The 26,537-nt window shown below is 47.3% G+C and overlaps 2 protein-coding genes across 2 annotated transcripts in view; both read left to right on the top strand.

Annotated features, from left to right (window-relative positions):
- The first annotated feature begins 7,054 nt into the window (after positions 1-7,054).
- Positions 7,055-23,139, top strand: LOC144483008 (uncharacterized). Its single transcript, XM_078201833.1, is given in 2 exon segments — positions 7,055-8,490; positions 22,208-23,139. Coding segments are annotated over 2 exon segments (2,208 nt in total). The 5' UTR covers positions 7,055-7,132; the 3' UTR covers positions 23,058-23,139.
- LOC144483022 (uncharacterized) overlaps positions 17,505-26,537 on the top strand; it is a 1,062,789-nt gene continuing 1,053,756 nt past the window's right edge. The window contains exon 1 of the mRNA XM_078201851.1: positions 17,505-17,555. The gene's annotated coding sequence lies outside the window, so the exon portion shown is untranslated. The remainder of the gene's footprint in view (positions 17,556-26,537) is intronic.

The following is a 26,537-nucleotide window of genomic DNA, read 5'->3' as shown; positions in this document are numbered from 1 at the left end:
GGGCTGAAGGATCTCTTTCTGTGCTGTGTGACTCTATGACAGCAAGTCCAGTTAGCCCCAAGACCTCAGTGCCTGCTCACCCACATTGATTCCCAGTCACAACAAAAGCAGAAAATGCTGGAAACTCTCAGCAGATCTGACAGCATCTGTGGACAGAGAATAGAGCCAACTTTTCGAGTCAGGATGACCCTTCGTCAGATTTCAGCATCTGCAGTACTTTGCCATGATTTCCAGTCAAGCGGAATCTTGATTTTGAAATTATCATTCTTATTTTCAAATACCAGACGCATTGATAGCTGAAATCATTTCCCACAGACAGAACAGCTTCTTTACACATTCAAAGGTCAATGATCTTGATGAATCGACTGAATCTAGATGCAATGTTTTGAATTGTGAATTCTCTCTTTTGCGTATCCTGTAAATGCATTACTGTCAGCCCAGGGTAGCAATCCACCATTTTCGGTTTTTATTTCAGATTTCTAGCACCCTCAGTATTTTGCTTTTAACATAGAAATGCATAAAGTTCTCTCCTGCGACTGGTATTGCCCCCTATAAAGATGGCAGCGTCCTTACCGGAACATTGCCCCTTATAAAGATGGCGATCGGCGAGCCAGGCCCCACACCGAGAGAACTACCGAACAATCCTCTCGGTCCAAATGGGGGACCGTTAGATTTTTACTCGAACTTTGCGAGCCGAGTCCGGTGTTAATGAAATCTCTCCACCCACCGGCTCTGTTCCCCATCCACACTCGGTGTTTTATTTCACCCGTTGCAAAAGCCACACGAGCTCCTCACGCTTCCGTCAAGCTGCAGCACCTGCATTGCGCATGCTCCAATCACAGCCTGACATTGCGCATGCGCAGCAGCTCCCGCAGTGAATGCTGGGCAATGGCTCTGCCATTGGATTGTCCCTTTGTGGACACAGATTGGAACAACAGGGACAAGACCATTCATCAGCAATTCACACACTGGTCATGTCTGCCATGTCCTTGGTTATTGGTCGCATGTGGTCAGCACTGCTGCCTCACAGCGCCAGGGACCTGGGTTCAATTCCAGCCTCAGGTTACTGTGTGGAGTTTGCACATTCTCCCTGTGTCTGCGTGGGTTTCTTCCCACAGTTGAGAGATGTGCAGGTTAGGTGGATTGGCCATGGTAAATTGCCCCTTTTGTGTCAGGGCATAAGGTTATTGGGATAGGGCCTGGGTGGGATTGTTGTCGGTGCAGGCTTGATGGGCCGAATGGCCTCCTTCTGCACTGTAGGGATTCTATGATTCTGTGTGTCAAATTTAGTGCTCTGAACATTGCATAATTAAAAAGTAAGCATGCAACCTATTTTGCCAACAGAAATCGAGTACAATGTTGGTAAATGTGAGGTCATCCATTTTGGTAGGAATAACAGCAAAATGGACTATTATTGAAATGGTAAAGAATTGCAGCATTCTGCTGTGCAGAGGAACCTGGATGTCCTTGTGCATGAATCACAAAAAGTTGCTTTGTCAGAGCCACAGGATGATAGTCATTAAGGCACGCTGCCTGGTTTTTCTTTGGCTACATTCACAACCTTTTGTAGTTCCTTGCGGTCTTGGGCAGAGCAGGAGTCATACCAAGCCATGATACAATCAGAAAGAATGCTTTCTATGGTGCATCTGTAAAAGTTGGTGAGAGTCGTAGCTGACATGCCAAATTTCTTTAGTCTTCTGAGAAAGTAGAGGCATTGGTGGGCTTTCTTAACTATAATGTCAGCATGGGGGGACCAGGACAGGTTGTTGGTGATCTGGACACCTAAAAGCTTGAAGCTCTTGACCCTTTCTATTTCGTCCCCATTGATGTAGACAGGGGCATGTTCTCCTTTACGCTTCCTGAAGTCAATGACAATCTCCTTTGTTTTGTTGACATTGAGGTAGAGATTATTGTTGCCACACCAGTTCACCAGATTCTCTATCTCACTCCTGTACAGGTAGCAGGTAGGGGCATTAGATTGTTGGAAAGAGAGGTTGAAGATGTCTGTGAATACCCTTGCCAGCTGGTCTGCGCAGGACCTGAGTGCTCATCCGGGTACCCTGTCTGGGCCAGTTGCTTTCCATGGGTTGACTTTTGAGAAGGCTGCTCTGATGTCTGCACTGGTGACCTCGGATACATGTTCATCGGAAGCTTCTGGGATGGGGGGCGTGCTCTCACTGACCTCTTGCTCATAACGGGCATAGAATGTGTTGACTTCAGTGGGGAGGGGTGCATTGGAGCTGGTAATTTTGCCTGCGATCAACTCATAGCCTTTTATGCCTTGCAGACCATGCCATAGTCGGCAGGAGTCCATGTGGGACTCTAGCTTGGTCCGGTACTGTCTTTTGGCATCTTTGATGGATCATACCTGGCTATCTTATATTGATGATGTGGAGATGCTGGCGTTGGACTGGAGTAGGCACGGTAAGGAGTCTCACAACACCAAGTTAAAGTGCAACAGGTTGAATTGGTAGCACAAGCTTTCGGAGTGTCACTCTTTCTTCATCTGAAGGAGTGACACTCCAAAAGCTTGTGCTACCAAATAAACCTGTTGCACTTTAACCTGCTGTTGTGAGACTTCTTACTGTCTTGTATAGGTCAGAGTCGCCTGACATGAACGCCTCAGATCTGGACTTCAGCAGACAGTGGCTCTCCCTGTTCATCCATGGTTTCCAGTTGGGAAACATGTGGATTTGCTTCTTTGGCACACAGTCTTCTACACGCTTACTAATGAGTCAGTTATTGTAGTGGTGTACTCATTCAGGCTGGTCACAGTTTTTAAATACTATTCAGTCTATTGGCGCTAAGCAGTCCAGTAGGAGATCATCCGATTCCTCAGACCAGCATTGCACGACGTTCTTTGACAGATTCTTCTATTTCAGATTTTGCTTTTAAGCAGGAGAGCACAGCCGTGATTTGCCAAGATGTGGGCTGGCGATAGAGTGGTAGGCATGTTTGATATTTGTATAGCAGTGGTCTAGGATGTTTGGGCCTCTGATGGAACGGGAGATGTGTTGCTGGTATCTTAGTAGAACGCCCTTGAGCTTGGTCTGATTGAAGTTTCAGCTAAGATGAACAAGGCCTCAGGAGGTTTCGTCTCAAGACTATTTGTGGTAGTGTATATTTCGTCCAGCGTGGTCTTCACGTCTGCATGGGGTGGGAAGTAAACTGCTGTCAGGCTAAGAGGTGAACTCCCATGGAAGGCAATAGGGGTGGCATTTTAGCATCAGGTATTCTCGGTCCAGGGGTCCAATGTAATGATAATACACTCAGTATCTAGTGCACCATAACCAAAGTTTGGGTCTCATTTGATAGCGAGTGAGTCATGGTCTATTGATATAATAGATTCCAATTCTGTTATGTGTCACTCTGCCACTAACTATTTGACAATAACCTGCCTGTTATTTCAATTTTGCTGTATTTTACAACTGCAGCTCCTGGGGCTGATTGGAATCTGGTGTAATAATAATAATCACAAAGATCGGTTCCAATGTCTGAGGTCATTTTGCCTGCAGGTAATCTGACATTAAGAGAGACAAGAGGCTCAACAAACATTTGATTGTAATAGGAGGACAAGGTGTAAGGGAGCAATGATATTTTGAGGTTTCTGTGTTATGCCGAGTGTCACTGGGAGGTGAGTGGTAAAATAGGAATGCAGACATCATGGCAGAGGCATGTGTTACTGATTCTGCTTGACTGAGAGCTGTTATACTCAAGGGGAGAATAATGAGGACATGGGGAACTCCAGAGATTTCTGATATCTGCGCTTTATCTGTTCGAGGAACTGAAAATATTCAGTTCCTTCTCATGGTTATCTGCAATTCTTAAGTTACACAGTCACATGGGAAACAGACCTGACAGCTCATCAAACCCAATGTTTTGCTCTTCTGTTTGAGACACATTGTGATTGAAAAGATCAAATGTTAACACCTCAGGAGAGAAACATTCAGAATGTCACAAAGATGAATGAATTGTCCAATTAATCCCATTCACCATAACTCTGTCAATTTACCCTCTGCAGGTATTTATCCAATTCCCTTTGAAATTTACTATCAAACCTGATTCTAGCACCTGTCAGTTTGCATTCCAGATTAAATCAAATTGTGTAAAAACTTATCCTCATCACCCCCTCCAGTAATGTTGTCAATTATGTTAAATCCGTGCGTCCTCTGCTTAGAGACCCTCCTGCACCTGGGAAACAGTTTCTTCCTATTGACAGACCCTCCAATATCTGGGAAATAGATTCTCCCCATCGACAGACCTTCCTGCACCTGAGAAATAGATTCTCTCCATCGACAGACCCTCCTGCTTCTGGGAAACAGTTCCTCTCCATTGACACTATCATAAGTCGTTTGAGCCAAATGGTTTCCATCTGTGATGTATCATTCCATAAAACAGAATATTCAGCATCAGGAGAAAGAAAGTGAAAGAAACCAGTCTCTGTGGGATTTATCCAACCAGTGTGAGCACCTTCAGGGGAGCAGAGAGAGAGGGAAACCAGTGGGAAAAGTTTTTAAAACTCGGAGTATTCCCACAGGAGAGCACTGGTTTAAATCAATTTTAGAAATAGAGAATGGCAGCGCACAAATTCCGAGGAATGCATTTTTAAAAATTAATTTATCTTAATTGCACAAGATAATTTTCTATTATCGTCTTTGACAATGACGCCGTTAATTCCCAGGTGCCCCTGCGGGTGTGAAAGTGTCCTATTCATTCCACAGGAGCCTATTGCGCAGGCGCAATGCTATATCTGGAGCGTGCGCACTGTCGCTTTGCTCGGAGTCTTCCGAGTGTGGGAGTTGGAACATTTTTCTGCGGGTGAGTCGGTTGGGCTGTGGGAGAAATGGAGCCGGGAGTCGGGTAGGGAGGGAGCTATGGCTTCCAAACATCCGTTGTAGGCCGCACGGCCTGAATAAGTCCCTGCAGATCCCGGGTTTGCAGCTGCCAGGCTTTTATCCCGGGAACAGGCACCGGTTATCGGCCGCCATCTTGTTTCAGCGGGGACGGAGGGCGCACGCGCTGCTGTCGGTGGCGGGTCACAATGGGCGTGGTTTCAGGGGCTGGTTCAGAACCTCGATCTTCAGAGGGTCAATAGGCAGCAGGGCGCATGCGCAGCTACCCAAGAACATCAGAATAAGAATTCGGAACAGGAGCCCGTCATTCGGCCCATCGAGCCTGCTGCATCATTCAATAAGATCATGTCTACTTTGCTACCCCCACCCCGTCCATACCCTTGACTTTCTTGTGGATCAAAACCTCAGCTTTGAATATATTCAATGACCTGCCTCCAATCCTCACTGGTGAAGACAGAGTTCCAAAGATCAACAACCCGCTGAGAGAAAAGATCTCTCTTCATCTTAAATTTGAGATCCTTTATCTTTTACGGTAGCACAGTGGTTAGCACTGCTGCTTCACAGCTCCAGGGTCCCGGGTTTGATTCCCGGCTCGGGTCACTGTCTGTGTGGAGTTTGCCCCAAGGTTTTCCACAAACAGCAGCAATGACAGCAAAATCCAACCACTCCAGTCAAATGTAAACTCGGAAGCTGGTGTGACTGAGTGAAGTATTTATTTGAGTAACTGTCAGGATTGTTTTCTCATGGATATTCCAAGTCATTTTTAAAATCATTCAATGGATTCTAGTCGTTGGCGAGACTAGCATTTATTGCCCTTGAAAAGGTGGTGGTGAGCTGTCTTCTTGAATCACTGCAATCCATGTGGTGTAGGTACATCCATAGTGTTGTTAGGGAGGGAATTTCAGGGTTTTGATCCAATGACAGTGAAGGAACAGTGACATATTTCCAAGTCAAGATGGTGAGTGGTTTGGAGGGGGACTTACAGGTAGTGGTTTTCCCATCTGTCCACTGTCCTTGTCCTCCTAGATTGTAGCGGTCATGGGTTTTGTTTCCTTGTTTTCCTTTCATCTGTGGAATTTGCTACCCCAAAGTGTGGTGGATGCTGGGCAGTGAGTAATTTAAGGAGGAGTTGGACAGATTTTTAATTGGTAATGGGTTGAAAGGTTATGGGGAGAAGGCAGGAAAATGGGGATGAGGAGCATATCAGCCAGGATTGAATGGCAGAGCGGACTTGAGGGGCGGAATGGCCTAATTCTGCTCCTATATCTTATGAATGTATGAACTTGCAGGTTTCATACAGATTTGCAAAAAAAATAAAAAATTATTTGAAAGTGGACATTACTGACAAGACCCAGGTATCTGTAATGAATTACTATAATTACTGTAATGAATTTTATTACTATAAAATGTCACACTATTTGTAACTCCCACAGTTGCGTGGACCTGCAGAGTTTCACTGGCTGTCTTGTCTGGAGACAATACACATCTTTTTAGCCTGTCTTGATGCTCTCTCCACTCACATTGTTTCGTCTCTTAAAGACTTGATTAGTTGTAAGTATTTGCATTCCAACCATTATTCATGTAAATTGAGTCTGTGTCTTTATAAGCTCTGTTTGTGAACAGAATTCCTACTCACCTGAAGAAGGGGCTAAGAGCTCCGAAAGCTTGTGTGGCTTTTGCTACCAAATAAACCTGTTGGACTTTAACCTGGTGTTGTTAAACTTCTTACTGTGTTTACCCCAGTCCAACGTCGGCATCTCCACATCATGAATTACTATCACAGACTATTACTATCATATGTTACCAATCACCAATTGTCCTTTGTGATGGTGATAGTTGGCCTTCTTCTTGAACCTCTGCAGTCCGTAGGTGCTCCCACAATGCAAGAGTATTAGAATTTTAACCCAGTCACGTTGAAGGGACAGTGATATTTGTCCAAGTCAGGGAGTTGTGAGGTTTTCCCATGTCGCAGCTGCTCTGGTACTTCCAGGTGGGGAAGATTGTGGGTTTAGGAGATTCTGCCAAAATCCTGGTTGAGTTGCTGATGTATAAAATCTCTCTCCGTCACCCTCCTCCCGACCTCTCCCTCTTCACGCATAAAGGCTGGATTCTTGTTGTTGGCTCTGAAGAGGTGGAGGGTTCCTTTCCCTCAGTGCATTGGTAAACAGTTTGAGGCTTTGTCACAATCCAGCAGCTTTCATATCCACTATTTCCTAGTCCCAATCCCACAATTTACCAGATTAGATCAACTCAGTTTCACATTTTGTCTTTGTATATTTATGGCTTGTCTCTCATGTTTCCCACTTTCTGTTTTCAATTCATTTTTCAGGGGATTAGAAGGTGAGGAATTACAGAAAATTGTAAATCAAGGATCACATCAAGATCAGACAGGGAGCTTTGATTCATCAGGATCTGAACATCATCGGCCTTTGAACATGGAAGAAAAATGCACCGTTCACAGAGAGGAGACACTGTACATGTGTTCTGTATGTGGACAAGGCTTCAATCGATCATCTGGCCTGTCGAGACACAAGCGCAGTCACACCAGGGAGAGACCGTATAAATGTGGAGACTGTGGGAAAGGATTCAATTATCCAGTTGACCTGGAAAATCACCGACGCACTCACATTGGAGAGAGACCTTTTAGCTGCCCTGTGTGTGGGAAGGGATTCACTCAGACAGCTGGCCTGTTGATACACCAGCGCATTCACAGCAGGGAGAGGCAGTTCACCTGCTCCGAATGTGGAAAAGGATTTACTCAGTCATCGGCCCTGCTGATACATCAGCACATTCACACAGGGGAGAGGCCATTCACCTGCTCTGAGTGTGGGAAGGGATTCACAGATTTCTCTGCCCTGCAGAGACACCAGCGAGTTCACACCGTCAGGAGAGAGTTTTAATGCACTGAGTGTGGAAAGAGTTTTAAAACTCCACGCACACTGCGGGAGCACCAGTACATTCACACCGGTTCCACACCGTTCAGCTACTCCCACTGCCAGAAGGGGTTCAGGACATCATTCCACCTTGTGGCACATGAGCGCATTCACACTGGAGAGAGGCCATTCACCTGCTCTGAATGTGGGAAGGGATTTAACCGATCATCCAACCTGCAGAAACACCAACGAGTTCACAGTGAAGAGAGACCGTTTAAATGTCCAGAGTGCGGGAAGGACTATAAAAGTTCTGAGGAACTACGTCACCATCAACGTGTTCACTCTGACGAGAGACCATTCACATGCTCTCACTGCGGGACTGGCTTCAGGCGATCAGGCGACCTCACTGTACACCAGCGAATTCACACTGGGGAGAGGCCGTTCACCTGCCCTGTGTGTGGGAAGGGATTCACTTGTTTATCCTCTCTCACTTCACACCAACTTGTTCACACAAATGAGAGACCGTTCAAATGTTCTGACTGTGAGAAGAGCTTTAAAAGCAGAAAACTTCTGCTCGCACACCAGCGAAATCACTCTGAGGACAAACCGTTCACCTGCACTGAGTGTGGGAAAGGATTCACCCGGTCATCCATTCTGCTGAGACACCAACAAGTTCACAGTGAGCAGAAGCCGTTCCCTTGTTCAATGTGTGGAAAGAGATTCACCCAGTCACACAACCTGGTGAGACACCAGCGAGTTCACCAGTGATCACAGGGGGTGATTCTGCTGTTATTGCTGCTGTTAATTACATCCCAACTAAATTATGTTTATACTGATAGTTGGAGTTTATCTGATGTAAATCAGCCCTGTTGGACTTGTAGAATACCCCACAGCATCTCTCATTCATGTGTCAATAAATCTTCACGCCTGCAGACCTTGTTTTAAATTTAAATCACTCAGAAACTGTATTGAACTAAAGATGAACAATAAACAGATCACAGTCCAATCCACCCCTGTGTGAATGTGCCGATGTATCAGCAGGCCGATGACTAAAGTCTGTTTTGTAACTTCAGGATAAGGATTTGAAAGCTCTGAATGTTGGTTCTCTCATATGTAGGCTGGAGCTATTTGATAGGCAGGATGTTAATAGCTGTAAACTTGTCAGATGTCGAAAGAATTACTATTGGAGTAAACTCACCCATTTATAACCTCAGACTCTGGTCCCTATTGTAATGAATAAGTAACACAGTGGAACAGCGGGATAAATATGTGGGGCTACTGGGATAGGGCCTGGGTAAGATGCTCTGTTGGAGAGTCGGTGCAGACTCGATGGGCCCTGTACCCTTGTGCATTTACCCTGCTAACCCCCCCTAACCTACACATCTTTGGACGCTAACGGATAATTTAACATGGCCAATCCACCTAACCTGCACATCTTTGGAATGTAGGAGGAAACGGAAGCACCCAGAGGAAACTCAGACACAGGGAGAACGTACACAGAAACCCACTGCTGTCAGGCAGCAGTGCCAACCACTGTTCCACCGTGCAGCCCTTCATCTGCTGCTGAATCCCACATCCACACATTACTGCCAGACTTGACAATTTCAACACATTCCTGACTGGTCTCCCACATTCTGTAATTTTGAGATAATCCAAAATGTCCCCATGTCTTGCAGATGCTTCCTCCATCTCCACAACCCCCTCTTCTAATTCTGGACCTCTGTGCAGCCCCTCTGCAATTCCTGCAGCATTGCTGGCCTGCGGACTAATGTATGGTTCAATCCCCATTCCAGCTGAGGTCGGTGTCGGAGCTGTCTCCTCACCCTGCCCAAGAGTGGATGGTAACGGCAGCCTACTACTGACACAAACTGCCAGGAAAACAGCTCTGGATGACACATCAGCAGACATTTGGGGTTCCAAATGCTTGAAAAATGTTAACCTGTGTGAAATTGAGGTGTATTCCAGACTAATTTAAATATAGGATGAGTGTCATTGCTTATTTAGTCACTGCTGTAAACAGCGGAATTCTCACTTTGTAAACCTCAGCTTGAAGGAATAAAGTGAATACATTGGGATATTAACTTTTACCATTATCCATCTGAAGCCAATGGACTCCTTTTTCCCCGTCCTGATGTGACACTGGATCTTCTTAGGTTTGAAGAAGAAACTTAACCTTAGAGCACTGGGTGGTACAGTGGCACAGTGGTTCGCACTGCTGCCTCACAGCGCCAGGGATTTGGATTTGATTCCCAGCTTGGGTCACTGTGTGGAGTTTACACATTTTCCCCGTGTCTGCGTGGGTCTCCTCCGGGTGCTCCGGTTTCCTCCCACAGTCCAAAAGATGTGCTGGTTAGGGTGCATTGGCCATGCTGAATTCTCCCTCAATGTACCCGAACAGGTGCCGGAGTGTGGTGACTGGGGGATTTTCACAGAAACTTCATTACAGTGTGAATGTAAACCTTCTTGTGACACATAAATAAACTTTACTATTGGCCTCAGTACCCGAGACCTGGCAGGATGGCAAGAATGGCCTGGGGCTCCAGTGAGGTGTACTGGAGGGGCCGGAGTGGGCAAGAGGTGACACTGGGAGGAGCAGCAGCTGGGAGGCCTACAGCGACCCCTGGTGGACAGGAGGGGAAACAGCAGCAGTGCAGTCTGCGCAAAAGCTTCCCCAGTTCAGCTGATCAGAGTGACTGGGAACCTCTTCAAATGTAAACTTCAGCTTCTCACATTCACCCCCATTCATCCCTCTCTCCCCCCATCCACCTCACTCTCCCTCCCTTCTCCATCCCTCCCTCTCACCATCCATCCCTTTCTCCCTCCTCCCATCCCTGTAAGTTTCAGGGCAATCCTCCATATTTTAAAAGGACTCAGGAGAAACCTGACAGTTTAAAAGTGATGTGGAGATGCCGGCGTTGGACTGGGGTGAACACAGTAAGAAGTCTCACAACACCAGGTTCAAGTCCAACAGGTTTATTTGGTAGCAAATACCATAAGCTTTCGGAGCGCTGCTCCTTCATCAGATGGAGTGGAAATGTGCTCTCAAACAGTGCACAGAGACACAGAATCAAGTTACAGAATACTGATTAGAATGCGAATCCCTACAACCAGCCAGGTCTTACAGGTACAGACAATGTGGGTGGAGGGAGCATTAAACACAGGTTAAAGAGATGTGTATTGTCTCCAGACAGAACAGCTCGTGAGATTCTGCAAGTCGAGGGGGCAAGCTGTGGGGGTTACTGATAATGTGACATAAATCCAACATCCCGGTTTAGGCCGTCCTCATGTGTGCGGAACTTGGCTATCAGTTTCTGCTCAGCGACTCTGCGCTGTCGTGTGTCGTGAAGGCTGAGAACGCTTACCTGAAGATCCAAGACTGAATGCCCGTGACGGCTGAAGTGCTCCCCAACAGGAAGAGAACAGTCTTGCCTGGTGATTGTCGAGCGGTGTTCATTCATCCGTTGTCATAGCAGTTTAAAAGTGGCCAACTCTGGCTGTTGGCTGATAAAAACCTCCCAGAAGGTTCAGCAGGACAAACATAACCTGTCGGTGGACTGTGCTAAGAGAAAAAAAGGTGTGAGCCCACTGAATATGCAAGTGGCCAAAAAGGCAGACACACCAGTAATCGAATCATCAGAAGGACAAAGGACATAAACAGACCAGCAGGGAGTCCATGACCACAGAAATCGGCCCACCCACAGAAGACATTGAAATAACGACCCACGGGGGGTCAAGGCAGTTCCAGCCTTTTGTGTGTGGACTTGACTAAATTAAACTGAAACTGCCGGTGATCGAAAGCCCCATTGTCCTTGAAAATCACCTATTGGGACAGGGAAGGTGTTTTTGTTAAATTGAGCTCAGAGTCAAACAAGCAGAACCGAGCTCTCTTCCAGAATCACAAGCAGGGACACAGACAAGCAGAACCAAGCTCTCTTCCAGAATCGCAAGCAGGGACACAGACAAGCAGGACCAAGCTCTCTTCCAGAATCGCAAGCAGGGACACAGACAAGCAGAACCAAGCTCTCTTCCAGAATCGCAAGCAGGGACACAGACAAGCAGGACCAAGCTCTCTTCCAGAATCGCAAGCAGGGACACAGACAAGCAGAACCAAGCTCTCTTCCAGAATCGCAAGCAGTGACACAGACAAGCAGGACCAAGCTCTCTTCCAGAATCGCAAGCAGGGACACAGACAAGCAGGACCAAGCTCTCTTCCAGAATCGCAAGCAGGGACACAGACAAGCAGGACCAAGCTCTCTTCCAGAATCGCAAGCAGTGACACAGACAAGCAGGACCAAGCTCTCTTCCAGAATCGCAAGCTGAGAAGCAGACCAGCAGGACCGAGCTCTCTTCAGTTTTGACCCTGCACTAAGACATTTGAGCCGACCACAAAGGAACCCCTTTTAGAATTGTGAGTATCCCAGCCAAACTTGCGAAGCTCCTGAGGATAGGATAGAGGTTGAGGCAAGGGGAGGGGTGGTGTATTGTAATTTTAAAGTTCAGTAATACGTTGTACCCATTAGCATTTCTCCCATAGTGTAGTATGAAGTATAAGTTTTATTCATGTGTGGTGGGGTATTGAAGAGGTTGATTTTATTGTTAAATAAATCACTGTAAGTTTTGAAACTCATTTGGAGTCCGTCTTGCCTCTTGTTCTCTCATCAGTGCACTCTGACGAGGTCACAGTTTCAATATCCCTTATCATAAATCCGGAGTCTGGAACCGAGGGTGATCTGAGCGATTCGAACCCACTCACTCAAGGGAGACTGCTGGTCAGGAGATAAAGAACAGAGTCTCTCTGTTCTCTCTCTTGGAGACCTACACGAGTGGAGTGGGTGCAGGGTGGCCGTTGTCCCACTGACAATGGAGAGAATCACTCAGGCCTTGGTGGTGGTTTTGGGATGGCTGTGTGATATAAGTATCAGGTTACCGGTCAGGTATAAACGGTGAGCCTGGTTCAGCGCTCTCTCCTGTGGAGTTGCCCCAGTGCAGCATTCCCCAGCCTTTGAAATTTCAAGGCCTGTAAGAGAGAGACACTCACAGCTATCGGCAGACCCTCAAACATCGGCCTGTAAGTGGAGTAACAAGGAAGATCCCGCTACATCCCTCCCTCCAATAAGAACCACTCACTGAGCACAGCAGTTTCAGCCTCATTCCCACAGTCTGTATTCCAGCCTTTATCACATCCACTCTGCTCCCAGATACTTTACACCATTAGATATTACAATTCAAACTTTATAATCTCTACAATTTACTATTTGTTCAAGGAGATGAGGGCGGCATGGTGGCACAGCGGTTAGCACTACTGTCTCACAGCACCAGGGACCTGAGTTCATTTCCTGGCTTAGGTCACTGTCTGTGCGGAGTCTGCACATTCTCCCTGTGTCTGCGTGGGTTTCCTCCGGGTGCTCCGGTTTCCTCCCACAGTCCAAAGATGTGCTGCTTAGGTTGACTGGCCATGCAAAATTGACCCCAGTGTTAGGAGGATTAGCAGGTTAAATATGTGGTGTTACGGGGATAGGGCCTGGGTGGGATTGTGGTTGGTGCAGATTCGATGGGCTGAATAGCCTTCTTCTGCACTGTAAGATTCTACGATTCTATGAGTTCACAAAATTAAAGTTAAAAGTTAAATTTATTTATTAGTCACAAGTAAGGCTTACATTAACACTGCAATGAAGTTACTGTGAAATTCCCCTAGTCGCCACACTCCAGCACCTGTTTGGGTCAATGCACCTAAATAGCGCATCTTTCAGACGGTGGGAGGAAACTGGAGCATCCGGAGGGAACCCACACAGACACGGGAGAACGTGCAGACTCCATACAGACAGTGACCCAAGCTGGGAATTGAACCCGGGTCCCTGGCACTGTGAGGCAGCAGTGCAGACAGACAGTCAAGAAATCATCAATTCCACTCCCACCCGGAGCTATGGGGATATACTTAGAGTAACAGTTTTAACAACACCAGGTTAAAGTCCAACAGGTTTATTTGGTAGCAAATACCATTAGCTTTTGGAGCGCTGCTCCTTCGTCAGATGGAGTGGAAATCTGCTCTCAAACAGGGCACAGAGACACAAAATCAAGTTACAGAATACTGATTAGAATGCAAATCTCAACAGCCAACCAGTTCTTAATCATACAGACAATGTGAGTGGAGGGAGCATTAAGCACAGGTTAAAGAGATGTGTATTGTCTCCAGACAGGACAGCCAGCAAGTCCAGGAGGCAAGCTGTGGGGGTTACTGACAGTGTGACATAAAGCCAACATCCCGGTTTAGGCCGTCCTCATGTGTGCGGAACTTGGCTATCAGTTTCTGCTCAGCGACTCTGCGCTGTCGTGTGTCCTGAAGGCCGCCTTGGAGAATGCTTACCCAAAGATCAGAGGCTGAATGCCCATGACGCACTTCAGCGGTCACGGGCATTTGTCAAGAGAGAAAAGTGCTGACGTTTCAAGTCCAGATGACCCTTTGTCAAAGACTGACCTCTGAAGAATTGAGAGAGGGAGGTGGAGAAGAACAAAATGAAAGATCTGCAAACTGACAAAATGTTTCACGGCCCAAGACCAAAGCGAGTGGTACTGGGACAAGTAAAGACACAAAAGATGTTCTGGATGAGGTGTGAATAGCCGGTGAGCGATAGTCTGAATGTAAAGTAAAGAAAACAAGAGGGAAATGAGGTGAAAAAAGCAGCAACGAAACACAGATCACAATGGGGGCAGAGATTGTGGTGTAAAATTGTTGAGCTCAGTTTTGTTCTGAAGGCTGTAAAGTGTCTCTTTCAGTTGCGAGAAATAATATTATATTTCCCAGTTCCAATGACAGGTCACATTCAGTCTGTTTCTCTCTCCACAGAGGCTGCTTGACTTGTTGAGTATTTCCAGCCAAAAGAGAAGATGCTGGAAAATCTCAGCAGGTCTGGCAGCATCTGTAAGGAGACAAAAAGAGCTGACGTTTCGAGTCCAAGTGACCCTTTTGACAAAAGCAGCAATTTGCTGTGAACTGGGCCGGGTTGGGGGTTTGAGTGACAGTCCTGGGGCGATATCAGGACAGGAACAGCCACAGATTCCCCCTTTTCCCTGGGACGTTTCACTGGAGCTGTGTTGGTGAGTGTTTGTAATCTCTGTCTCACTGTCTCGGTAATGGGGGCAATTTCCAGCGTTTTCCGTTTGATGTCAACCAGAGAATGTGTAAGAATTGTCACACCCGAAACAGATGTCTCTTACTCAGGACACCCCAGCTCGGGTCTCGTTGGGGGGGCGGGGGGAGGAGGGGGGGGGGGCGGGGGGAGGAGGGGGGGGGGGCGGGGGGAGTTGGGGGCGGGCGGGGGGGGGGGGGGGGGGGGCGGGGGGCGCGGAGCGGTGGGTAACGTTCACAATTTTGTGTTTATGTCTGGTGCGAATAATACTTTGGATTAAACGGAGAAGTTTTTTAAACTGAGGAGAGTAACTGCATTTGGGCGCTGACTTTAAACAACATTAACAAGCCCGGGCTGCTGGAGAAACATTTAGGGATTTGTGAGCAGTCAGTTCCGGCTGGTTTGAAGTGAAATCCTGTCGGTGCTGCGGCAAATCTGAACTCAAACCAGACAAACTGGAACCGCTGGGCTGGAGATTCCGGGTGTTGGGATGTGGGAGCTGGGGGAGGGGGAGATGGCGGGAAAACTCTGAGCCTGAGTTTCGAGCGGGATGTGAGCGGGATAAAGGGAAGGAATGACAGTTAATGTGGGAGTCAGGGACAATAGCAGAAGGTGGGAAGCTCTGGAAAGGAGCACGGAGGGTAAAGGCCATCAAAGAATACTTGTTTAAATGAAGATAAAAGCAAAATACTGCGGGTGCTGGAATCTGAAACAGAAACAGAAAATGCTGGAAATCTCAGCAGGTCTGACAGCATCTGTGGAGAGAGAATGGAGTTAATGCTTCCAGTCTGGATGATCACAGATGCGATCAGACCTGCTGAGGTTTTCCAGCACTTTCTGTTTTTGATTAACCGAAGGTTCAGCAGGGAAAGAAGCACCGAACTGAACACACTGAACCCAGGGGGAGGGGGTGACCCAGGATAAGGGACAGGCGCAGCTCAGTGAGGCTCTGCAATGTCCATCAACACACCCGCATTGAGAGCTGAGAGCGCCAAGGGGGAGGGGAAGGAGAAACTATTTGGGGCACAGCAGGAGGTCACCCCTCCCCCCACTCTGTGGTTCCACATCCCTCCCACACCTGGACAGGGTTGGCTCAAGGTGCAAGAAGCTGCAAGCTGAGAGGCTGAGCTGTGAACTGGGCCGGGTTGGGGGTTTGAGTGACAGCCCTGGGGCTATTTCAGGACAGGAACCGCCACAGGTTCCCCCTTTTTCCTGGGACGTTTCACTGGAGCTGTGTTGGTGAGTGTTTGTAATCTCTGTCTCACTGTCTCGGTAATGGGGGTGGGTTGTAGATTGCTGTGAGTGTTAGACTAAATAACCTCTCCTCATGCTGCCAGTTCCAGTCTGCAGACTCCATTTCTCAGTCCAGTCTGCTGCTCTGTCTCTCTGTACTTTGCTGCAGTGCTCCACATTCTGAGCAACATCCAGCCCATTGTTATCACCCGAAATTTGCGGCAAACTACCCTCACTGTGGCACAGTGGTTAGCACTGCTGCCTCACTGAGTCTGGGTTCGATTCCAGCGGTGGGTGACTGTCTCTGTGGAGTTTGCACAGTAAGAAGTCTCAGAACACCAGGTTAAAGTCCAATAAGTTTATCTGGAATCAAAGCAAATTACTGCGGATACTGGAAGTTGAAACTACTTTCTGTGGAACATCGTTTCCTCACTTGTTCCTGTGCAGCAGTAAATCCTCATCCTGAACACTTTCCCTCCTCCCTGTCCTGCAACCAACTCCCACATTGACCAATCATCTCATATTTCACTGGATTGTCCCATGACTCCAGTGTGCCAGGCTGCATGGCGTATGGGCGCTGTTTCACCCATAAGATGGATCAGTGCAGCACCCTCTTCCTACTGTTCTGGCTGCCAACCAGCCCGTGTCCACCCACACAGTTCCAGCAGCACCGCACACAATACTGCTCACCTGCTCCGACAGACTCATGAAGGATGTCCTTTCATTTTCTCTGAGAGAGTTGGTCAGCCTGGCAAACCCAGTGTGAAAGATCTTCACAAATATTTTCTCCTACCCTCTATTCTGGCTGGGTTCAGTTCTTTTTTACAGATTGAAAATAAAATCAATCAATTATTTTCTCTGGTCACTGCAGGGAGCTGCAGCTTTTTACTGGGGGTGTTGGGGCCTCCAGCGGGTGTTTGTGAATCCTCCCCGCCCACCTCCCAGGGTTTCCTTCCTTCCCAGAGATCAGAGTCCTCATTGATTTGAGGACAAAGTGTAACCTCTTATTTATTGTCCCCCTCCCCCATCCTCTGATGTGAATCATCCTCCAGTGGCTGAGCCAGGATGGGGCCGTTAACCTGGTCCTGTTCCCGGGAGGGAGGGAGGGAGAAGCCCCGCAGTTGCAAACCAGGGAGCTGACAATGATTCTGAAGGGTTTCCGGATCCACAAAGTGTTTCCAAATCCTCCCAGCCACCGCCTAACGCTGACTCCGCTTCTCCGGGACAAACAAGCGCCAAGGACAGCAATGACACTGCGCATGCTCCACATCACAATGCCCGGGGACTGATTGACGGCAGCTCCGGGCCAATAGGAAGAGGGGGCGGGGCTGGAGGACCGAGCGGGAGCGGCTGGTCCTCCAAACAATCGGAGTGAATGAGAGGCGGGGCCGGGCTGCGACTGAAGCATGCGCAGTGCGGGTAATGGCAACGGACGGACGGTTTTAGTTTGGAAGCGAGATCAATACGAGGTAGAGGGCGGCGTGCGGGGAATGATAAATGTGGCGGGTGGGTGGAGAGACTTTGTAAACATGTTGTTCCAACCCAATCCCCGGAAATGAACTTCCCGGTCCCCCCCTTTGTACCAAATGGAGCGGCAGCTTGTAGTGTTAGACCCGGGCTGACTGCCGCCATTGAGGCTGCATGTGGGAGGCCGGCAGGGATTGTGATCGGAGAGTGAAGCCCTGACGTCACAATGGAATGGGTGAGAGTGTGATGTCACAATGGAATGGGTGAGGGTGTGAGGTCACAATGGAATGGGTGAGAGTGTGACGTCACAATGGAATGGATGAGGGTTCCAGATGAGCTGAGACTGGGCTGGAGTCGGGCGATGGCACTGACATGTGGCCCGGTGGCACAGTGGTTAGTGCAGCTGCCTAACAGCGCCAGGGACCCGGGTTCAATTCCAGCCTCAGGTCGCTGTCTGTGCAGAGTTTCTACATTCTCCCCGTGTCTGTGGGTTTCCTCCGGGTGTTCCGGTTTCCTTCCACAGTCCAAAGATGTGCCGGTTAGACGGATTGGCCACGATAAGTTGCCACTTGGTATCAGGGGGATTAACAGGTAAATATGTGGATAGGGCCTGGATGGGATTGTTGTTGGTGCAGGCTCGATGGGCTGAATGGGCTCCTTCTACACTGTATTTTATTATTCATTATTATTAATTACTATTAATGTTTCTATGAATGAAGGTGGTCTTGATGATGATGTCGACACGTGGCTGGAAGCTCATCTTGGGATGAACTATTTCACCCTGGTTGTGAACAGCCTGGTTCAGCCTCAGACAGTTGCCAGGAGGAGAGATAAAGTTGTTGGTGAGGGAGTGGAGTTTGTAGTGGGGACTGAACACAATGGGTTCAGTCTTCCCAGTATTTATATGAAATAAATTTCTGTTCTTTCAGTACTGGATGTCAGACAAGTCAGGATGGTGTGTGGGTTGGAGAGGAACTTGGAGCTGATGGTGTTCACAGGGTTTGGAAATTCTGTCAAAGTTCCTGTTGAGTTGTAGATGTATAAAATCTCTCTCTTCACCTCTGGCCTCTCCTACTTCTCTCTGTTTCCACTCAGAGTGTGGAGATGCCGGCGTTGGACTGGGGTAAGCACAGTAAGAAGTCTCACAACACCAGGTTAAAATCCAACAGGTTTATTTGGTAGCATAAGCCACAGGCTTTCAGAGCGCTGCTCCTTCGTCAGGTGAGTGGGAGTTCTGTTCACAAACAGGGCACAGAGACACAAACTCAATTTACAGAATAATGGTTGGAATGCGAGCCTTTACAGGTATTCAAGTCTTAAAAGTACAGACAATGTGAGTGGAGAGAGGGTTAAGCACAGGTTAAAGAGATGTGTATTGTCTCCAGCCAGGACAGTTAGTGAGATTTTGCAAGCCCAGGCAAGTCGTGGGGATTACAGGTAGTGTGACGTGAACCCAAGGTCCCGCTTGAGGCCGTCCTCATGTGTGATTGACAGATCCATGCTCACTGCTTCCTGCCCTGGACACAGAGAGCTGGAAATCTCCATGCAGGCGGCCAGACAGATATATGTCGACATTACTGGAGTAACAATGTGTGGAATATACAGACTGGATTCACTCCATTTCCTTCAGTTGCTGCAAGTCCCCAGTTTCCCCCAGAATGAGAAAAGAAATGGAAAGGGGGAAACATTGATTTCCTCCCAGATGTTGCCCTCTTTTTAGGTCAAACCAAATAAACAAACTCAGATGAAGTCGGGACAAAAGAGGAGGGAGTTTCACTCTGAAGCTCATCGGACAATTTCCGCATTGTGACATCACAATGGAGTCCTGCCTGAATCAGCCAATAGGAATCACTCTGCTCCGCGGTGACGTCTCTGGGTTCCAGTGCGCAGGCCCGGCTCGCGGACCCGGGAGCCCTGCCCCCACCCATTGTTCCCCTCCCCCTACACCACATCGAGCCAAGGTTTCCAGGCAACCGGCTGGCGGCTCCGGCCAGAGCGAGAAGCCGCTTGCTGATCTCCCCCTCCCCCCGGCCTGGGACTGCGCATGTGCAGGGGAGAACCCACCCTCTGATCTTCATGCTGAGGTGTTGACCAATGGGAAGAGTTGGAGGACCGAAAGGACTCTGGTCTTCCAGCCAATCAGAGCGCGGGCTTTGTGTGAATGAAGATTGATCTTCAGACAGACTCAAACTTCCTCCTGTCGCCAATATCTATGAGTAAAACACTTTCTCTTCAGCCCCCTTTCCATTTCTTTTCTCATTCTGGGGGACATTGGGGACTTGCAGCAACTGAAGGGAAAGGAAGTGAATCCAGGGAGGGTGCAGACTCTGGAAAGGTTGGCCCAGGTTTCTCTCTCTCTTAAACCAGAAAATGCTCCATTTCTGCCCACTGTTTGCTGTTAGCTAATCTTCTATCCACGCCAATATGTCATCCCCGCAGCATGAATTTTTATTTGCTGCAATAACCTTTGATGTGGCATCTCATCAAATGTCTTCTGGAAATCTAAGTACAGCGCATCCACCGGTTTCCCTTTATCCAATTCCCGATGGGGAATTTTAGAAAATTGAACAACACATCAACTATCTCACTCTGTTAAGACCCGAGAATGAAGCCCAGCAGGACCCGAGGACTCATCAGGCCACAGCTCCAACAGTTTGCTGAGGACCACTTCCCTGGGAATTGTGCTTTTTCAGAGTTCATCCCACACTTCTGTTTTCTGATTTCCAGCTGTTTCTGAGTTTTAACTGTATCCTCTATTGTGAACACCGAGGCAAAATACTTGTTCAATTCACCTCCCAGCTCCTTATTTTTCATTATCAATTCCTGGACTCACTTTCTATTAGACAGTTAAGAAAAGAGGTCGAGCAAGTGACTGAAGTGTCAGTCAGGGAGCACTATTGGGAGCACCAATAGTTTCAAAATAGTTCTGGAAAAAGATAGGACAGATCCACAGGTCAAGGCCCTAAACTGGAGCAGGGCCACTTTTGTGGGCATTAGGCAGGATCGAGGAGATGTCGATTAGGTGAGTTTGTTTGAAGGGAAAGGAATGACTGGCAAATGGGAGGTTTTAAAAGTGTGATATCAAGAGTCCAGGGGCAGTATATTCCTGTTAAGATGAAGGGCGGCACGGTAGCACAGTGGTTAGCACTGCTGCTTCACAGCTCCAGGGTCCCGGGTTCGATTCCCGGCTCGGGTCACTGTCTGTGTGGAGTTTGCACATTCTCCTCGTGTCTGCGTGGGTTTCCTCCGGGTGCTCCAGTTTCCTCCCACAGTCCAAAGATGTGCGGGTTAGGTTGATTGGCCAGATTAAAAATTGCCCCTTAGAGTCCTGGGATGTGTAGGTTAGAGGGATTAGCGGGTAAAATATGTGGGGGTAGGGCCTGGGTGGGATTGTGGTCGGTGCAGACTCGATGGGCCGAATGGCCTCCTTCTGCACTGTAGGGTTTCTATGATTTCTATGAAAGAATGGTAAATTTAGGGATCTCTGGCAGACAAGGGACATTGAGGCTCTGGTCAGGTAAAAGAAGGAAGCATACATTGGGTTTAGGCAATCGGGGACAAGTGAATCACTCTAACTATAAAAAGTGTAAGAAAATACTGAAGAGGGAAATCAGGAGGACAAAAAGAGGGTATGATATGGATCTGGCAGGTAAGATTAAAGAAAATTCCAAGAGGTTCTATCGCTATATTAAGAGTAAAAGGGTGGCGAGAGAGAGAATAGATCCCCTTAAAAATCAGTGTGGCCATCTGTGTGTGGAGCCACAGGAGATGGGTGAGATTTTTAATGAATACTTCTCCTCTGTGTTTACTGCGGAGAGCACCATGGGTGCGAAAGAAATAAGGGGAACAAGTGGTGATGTCTTGGGCACACGCATGTTACTTGGGAGGAGGTATCTGCAGCCTTATAAAAGCAAATTACTGCGGATGCTGGAATCTGAAACCAAGAGAGAAAATGCTGGAAAATCTCAGCAGGTCTGGCAGCATCTGTAAGGAGAGAAAAGAGCTGATGTTTCTTGTCGAAATGACCCTTTATCAAAACTCTGAAACATCAGTTCTTTTCTATCCATACAGATGCTGCCAGATCTGCTGAGAATGGGGAGAGAGTGTGTGTGATGGAGATTTACAGCTTTTGGGGAATGAGAGAGGAAAGAATGTTCCATAGAAATTGTCTGTTCTGAATTTCTATCCTGTACTGACACTGATGACTTTTGGAAACTCATTTTACAGGATATTGAAAGAGGAATCACAGGCCGAAATCTCAAACGTCACGTCTAGACGTGACAGAGTCGTATCCCTTGGGACCTCAATATCATCGGACTTTGAATCCAGAAGGAGAAATGATTGTCCAGTCTGTCGATTTGAAAAGATTTGAAATGTCAGTGTGAGTGAAAAAGCATCAACACTCTGCCACACTCGAGTGAGGGTGTTCCAATGCACTGACTAAAGAGCTTTAATCAGTTACACAGACTGAATAAATATCACACCATTCACAGCGGGTAGAGACTGTAATCTTGTTCTGCATGTGGACGAAATTCAACTAATTGTCCACCCAAGAGAGAGGTAAGGACACCTGCATCATGGAGAAACCATGGAAATGTGTGGACTGTGGGAAGGGATACAGAACCCCATCAGAGCTGGAAGCTCATCGGCGCAGTCACACTGGGGAGAGGCCGTTCATCTGCTCTCAGTGTGAGAAGGGGTTTAATCAGTTATCCAGCTTACGGGCACACCAGCGAGTTCACACTGGGGAGAGACCATTCACCTGCTCTCAGTGTGGGAAGGGATTCACTCAGTCATCCAACCTGCGGACACACGAACGGGTTCACACAGGGGAGAGGCCGTTCACTTGCTCTCAATGTGGGAAGGGATTCACTCGATTATCCGACCTGCAGATACACCAGCGAGTTCACACTGGGGAGAAACCATTCGCCTGCTCTCAATGTGGGAAGGGATTCATTCAGTTATCAGACTTGCAGAGACACCAGCGAGTTCACACTGGAGAGAGGCCGTTCACCTGTTCTCAGTGTGGGAAGGGATTCGCTCGATTATCCGAACTGCGGACACACCAGCGAGTTCACACTGGGGAGAAACCATTCACCTGCTCTCAGTGTGGGAAGGGATTCACTGTGTCATCCAACCTGCAGACACACCAGAGAGTTCACACTGGGGAGAAACCATTCACCTGCTCTCAGTGTGGGAAGGGATTCAGTCAGTCAACCCACCTGCGGACACACCAGCGAGTTCACACAGGGGAGAGGCCATTCACCTGCTCTCAGTGTGGGAAGGGTTTCAGCGTTTCATCCCAGCTGCTGAGACACCAGCGAGCTCACACTGGGGAGAAACCATTCATCTGCTCTCAGTGTGGAAAGGGATTCACTCAGTTATCCAACCTGCGGACACACCAGAGAGTTCACACTGGGGAGAGGCCGTTCACCTGCTCTCAGTGTGGGAAGGGATTCACTCGGTTAACCCACCTGCGGATACACCAGCAAGTTCACGAGTGATGACAGGGGTTGGATTCTGCTGTTATTGTTTCTGCTCTCAGTTACATCCAGGACTGCATTTTGTTCATTCTCACAGTTGGTCAATGGGAAGGGGCAGAGGGTTTCTTTCTGCTGGACTGGCCGGTCTCAGCCTCCAGTGGGCTGATGCTCTTTGAGTCTTTTTGCGAATACATGGTTTCAAATGTCACAAGGATCACAGAGTGACAGGGTATTAGGAAGTTTAGAGATATTTAGTCAGAAGAAAACAGAGGTTGGCAGTGCAAAGGTACATTTCTGAATGGAAGGCTGTGACAAGTGACGTTCCTCAGGGATCAGTGCTGGGACTTTTGCTGTTTGTAATGTATATAAATGATTTGGAGGAAAATGTAACTGATTTGATTGGTAAGTTTGTGGACGACACAAAGGTTGGTGGAATTGCGGATAGCGATGGGGACCGGCAGAGGATACAGCAGGATATAGATCAGTTGGAGACTTGGGCGGAGAGATGGCAGATGAAGTTTAATGCGGACAAATGTGAGGTAATGCATTTTGGAAGGTCTAATACAGATGGGAAATATACAGTAAATGGCAGAACCCTTAAGAGTATTCATAGGCAGAGGGACCTGGGTGTACAGGTACACAGGTCATTGAAAGTGGCAATGCAGGTGGAGAAGATAAGAAGGCATACGGCATGCTTGCCTTCATCGGCCGGGGCATTGAGTTTAAAAACTGGCAAGTCATGTTGCAGCTTTATTGAACCTTTGTTGGACCGTACTTGGAATCAAGTCTGGTCACCACACTACCAGAAGAATGTGGAGGCTTTGGAGAGGGTACGGAAAATATTTATCAGGATGTTGCCTGGTGTGGAGGGCATTAGCTATGAGGAGAGGTTGGAGAAACTTGGTTTGTTCTCACTGGAACGACGGAGGTTGAGGGGGGCGACCTGATAGAAGTCTACAAGATTATGAGGGGCATGGACAGAGTGGATAATCTGAAGCTTTTTCCCAGGGTGGAAGAGTCAATTACTCGGGGCATAAGTTTAAGGTGCATAAGGCAAGGTTTAAAGGAGATGTACGAGGCAGGTTTTTTTTACACCGAGGGTGGTGGGTGCCAGGAACTCGTTGCTGGGGAAGGTAGTGGAAGCAGATAAGATAGTGACTTTTCAGATGTGTCTTGACAAATATATGAATAGCATAGGAATAGAGGGATATCGTCCCCGGAAGGGTAGGGGGTTTTAGTTCAGACGGGCAGCATGGTTGCGACAGGCTTGGAGGGCCGAAGGGCTTGTTTCTGTGCTGTAATTTTCTTTGTTCTTCGTTCTGTTTGGAACATCCCAAATGCCCATCCAATTTCCTTTTTAATTGTTTATTGTCTCCACTTCCTCCTCCCTCGTAGGCAGCGAGTTCCAGGTCATTACCATTCGCTGCATCAGAATATTCTTCCTAACATCTCAACCCCCCACTGCCCCCCTTGCACCTCTGACCCAAAATAAGAAATCTGTGTCTCCCCTTGCCCTTGTCCCTTCAGCTAATGGGAACAGCTTTTCTTTGTCCACCTTATCTAAACCTGTCAGAATCTTGTCCACCTCTATCAAATCTCCCCTCAACCTCCTTTGCTCCAAGGAGAACAACCCCAGCCTGACATCGACAATAAAGAACAAACTAACAGAACATGTTAATACCTGAAATCAAATGGGAATGTTGAATTTCTGTTTTAAAGATATTGTGAATATATTGTCCTGGACAATAAAGGAATTGGAATAACTCACCTTGGGAGTGGTTGAATGGAATATATCAATCTGATATCCACGTACAGTCTCGTGAAAGTCTGGAATATGCAGCTGGAAGTCCCTTCCTAACAGCACTGTGGGTGGACGTATACCTCAGGCATTGCAGCAGTTCAAGAAGGGTTGGAGTTGACCATGGCCAAGGCAGCTACATACAGTCACATATTCTGTTATAATTGAAGGGGCGGCACGGTAGCACAGTGGTTAGCACTGCTGCTTCACAGCTCCAGGGACCTGGGTTCGATTCCTGGCTTGGGTCACTGTCTGTGTGGAGTTGGCACATTCTCCCCGTGTCTGCGTGGGTTTCCTCCGGGTGCTCCGGTTTCCTCCCACAGTCCAAAGATGTGTGGGTTAGGTTGATTGGCTATGCTAAAATTGCCCCTTAGTGTCCTGGGATGCATAGATTAGAGGGATTAGCGGGTAAAATATGTAGGGATATGGGGGTAGGGCCTGGGTGAGATTGTGGTCGGTGCAGACTCGAAGGGCCGAATGGCCTCTTTCTGTACTGTAGGGTTTCTATGACTGCAGATTGAATGTGAAGCATTGTAGGACTGGACTATCTTGACCATATTCCTGTGACTGCCCGGAAACTCGTGTCTATTTTAGTTTATAATTGAGGATTTCTGGGAATAAGTTAAATGGGGAAATATTAAGCATAGCCTGGAGGAATTTGGAATAACTGAGAATTTTATCCCCAGATAAAGAACAAAGATTTTGCCGGTGTTTGGGTGTAACGTGTTTGGGGTTTTAAATCAACAAAGATGTTGCCTCTAAAATCAGTCCTTGTAAGTTGGCTTTAAAAAGGTTAAGTTATAATGAAGGATCTTGGATCTTATTTTAATCAAGGAGTTGTGAGCTTGTAGCGCTCTGTCGCTTTAAGAAGCTATAGCTGCGAGAGAGAATGCTGAGGATTCATTGTTTGAAATTTACGAGCTGTGAGAATCTGTGTGTTTTGTTTGTTTTATGTGGATGTTTGTAGATGTGTTTTATTATTGTTTTGGGCTACATTTGTTAAGGTTTATCTTTCTGGGGAATTAACCTTACCTTGAGTCTTTAATTAAAGGCATTTTTGGAAGTTTAAAAACAGAATCACAAGAACGCTTAAGTAATTAATTTTGGTTATTGTTGTTGTAAAGCACATGTTAAGTTTCTCTGTTTGTGTATGGATGATATTTGTGGGTTAAACGCTTCAAGCTTTGAGGTTTTCTGTCTGTGATTTAAATCAAACAGATTTTTAAAAAAGGAAGTGTGATCAATAAAACTTTTTTTGTTCAGAAGTTATGAACCTGGAGCCATATTTACTGGCCAGAGACAGGATTCCAGGATATTTTACTAAACATGTGGGAATTTTAATCCGGATACAATTCACCCATGTGAGAATGAGAGTTTTAATTTGTAATGGTTATTTAAAATTTGACACATGTGAAATGATTATGACCAATCCTGGGTTAAACTTCCTGTCAGGTCCAAAGATTTATTCCTGACGCAAGTAACACAAAGAAAAGGAAAATTCTGGAATTGGATACTGAAGAAAAGAGTTTAAAAAGAGAGAGTATTAAATAGAAATGTTCCCAGACCATATGGTCATTAGACTAAAACAAAGGAAGGGTGCTGACGTCCATGAGAACTTTTAATCCATCCCATTTCTAACTAAGGGAGTCTATGGACAAAGAAAGCCCAAGAAAGACCCCCCCCAAGGGGGGTCTGGAAAGCAT

This window comes from Mustelus asterias, unplaced genomic scaffold (genome assembly GCF_964213995.1).
Source record: "Mustelus asterias unplaced genomic scaffold, sMusAst1.hap1.1 HAP1_SCAFFOLD_44, whole genome shotgun sequence".
Classification (NCBI taxonomy): domain Eukaryota; kingdom Metazoa; phylum Chordata; class Chondrichthyes; order Carcharhiniformes; family Triakidae; genus Mustelus; species Mustelus asterias.
The sequence above is the reverse complement of the archived record's forward strand: the minus strand, read 5'-3'. Positions and strand labels throughout refer to the sequence as shown.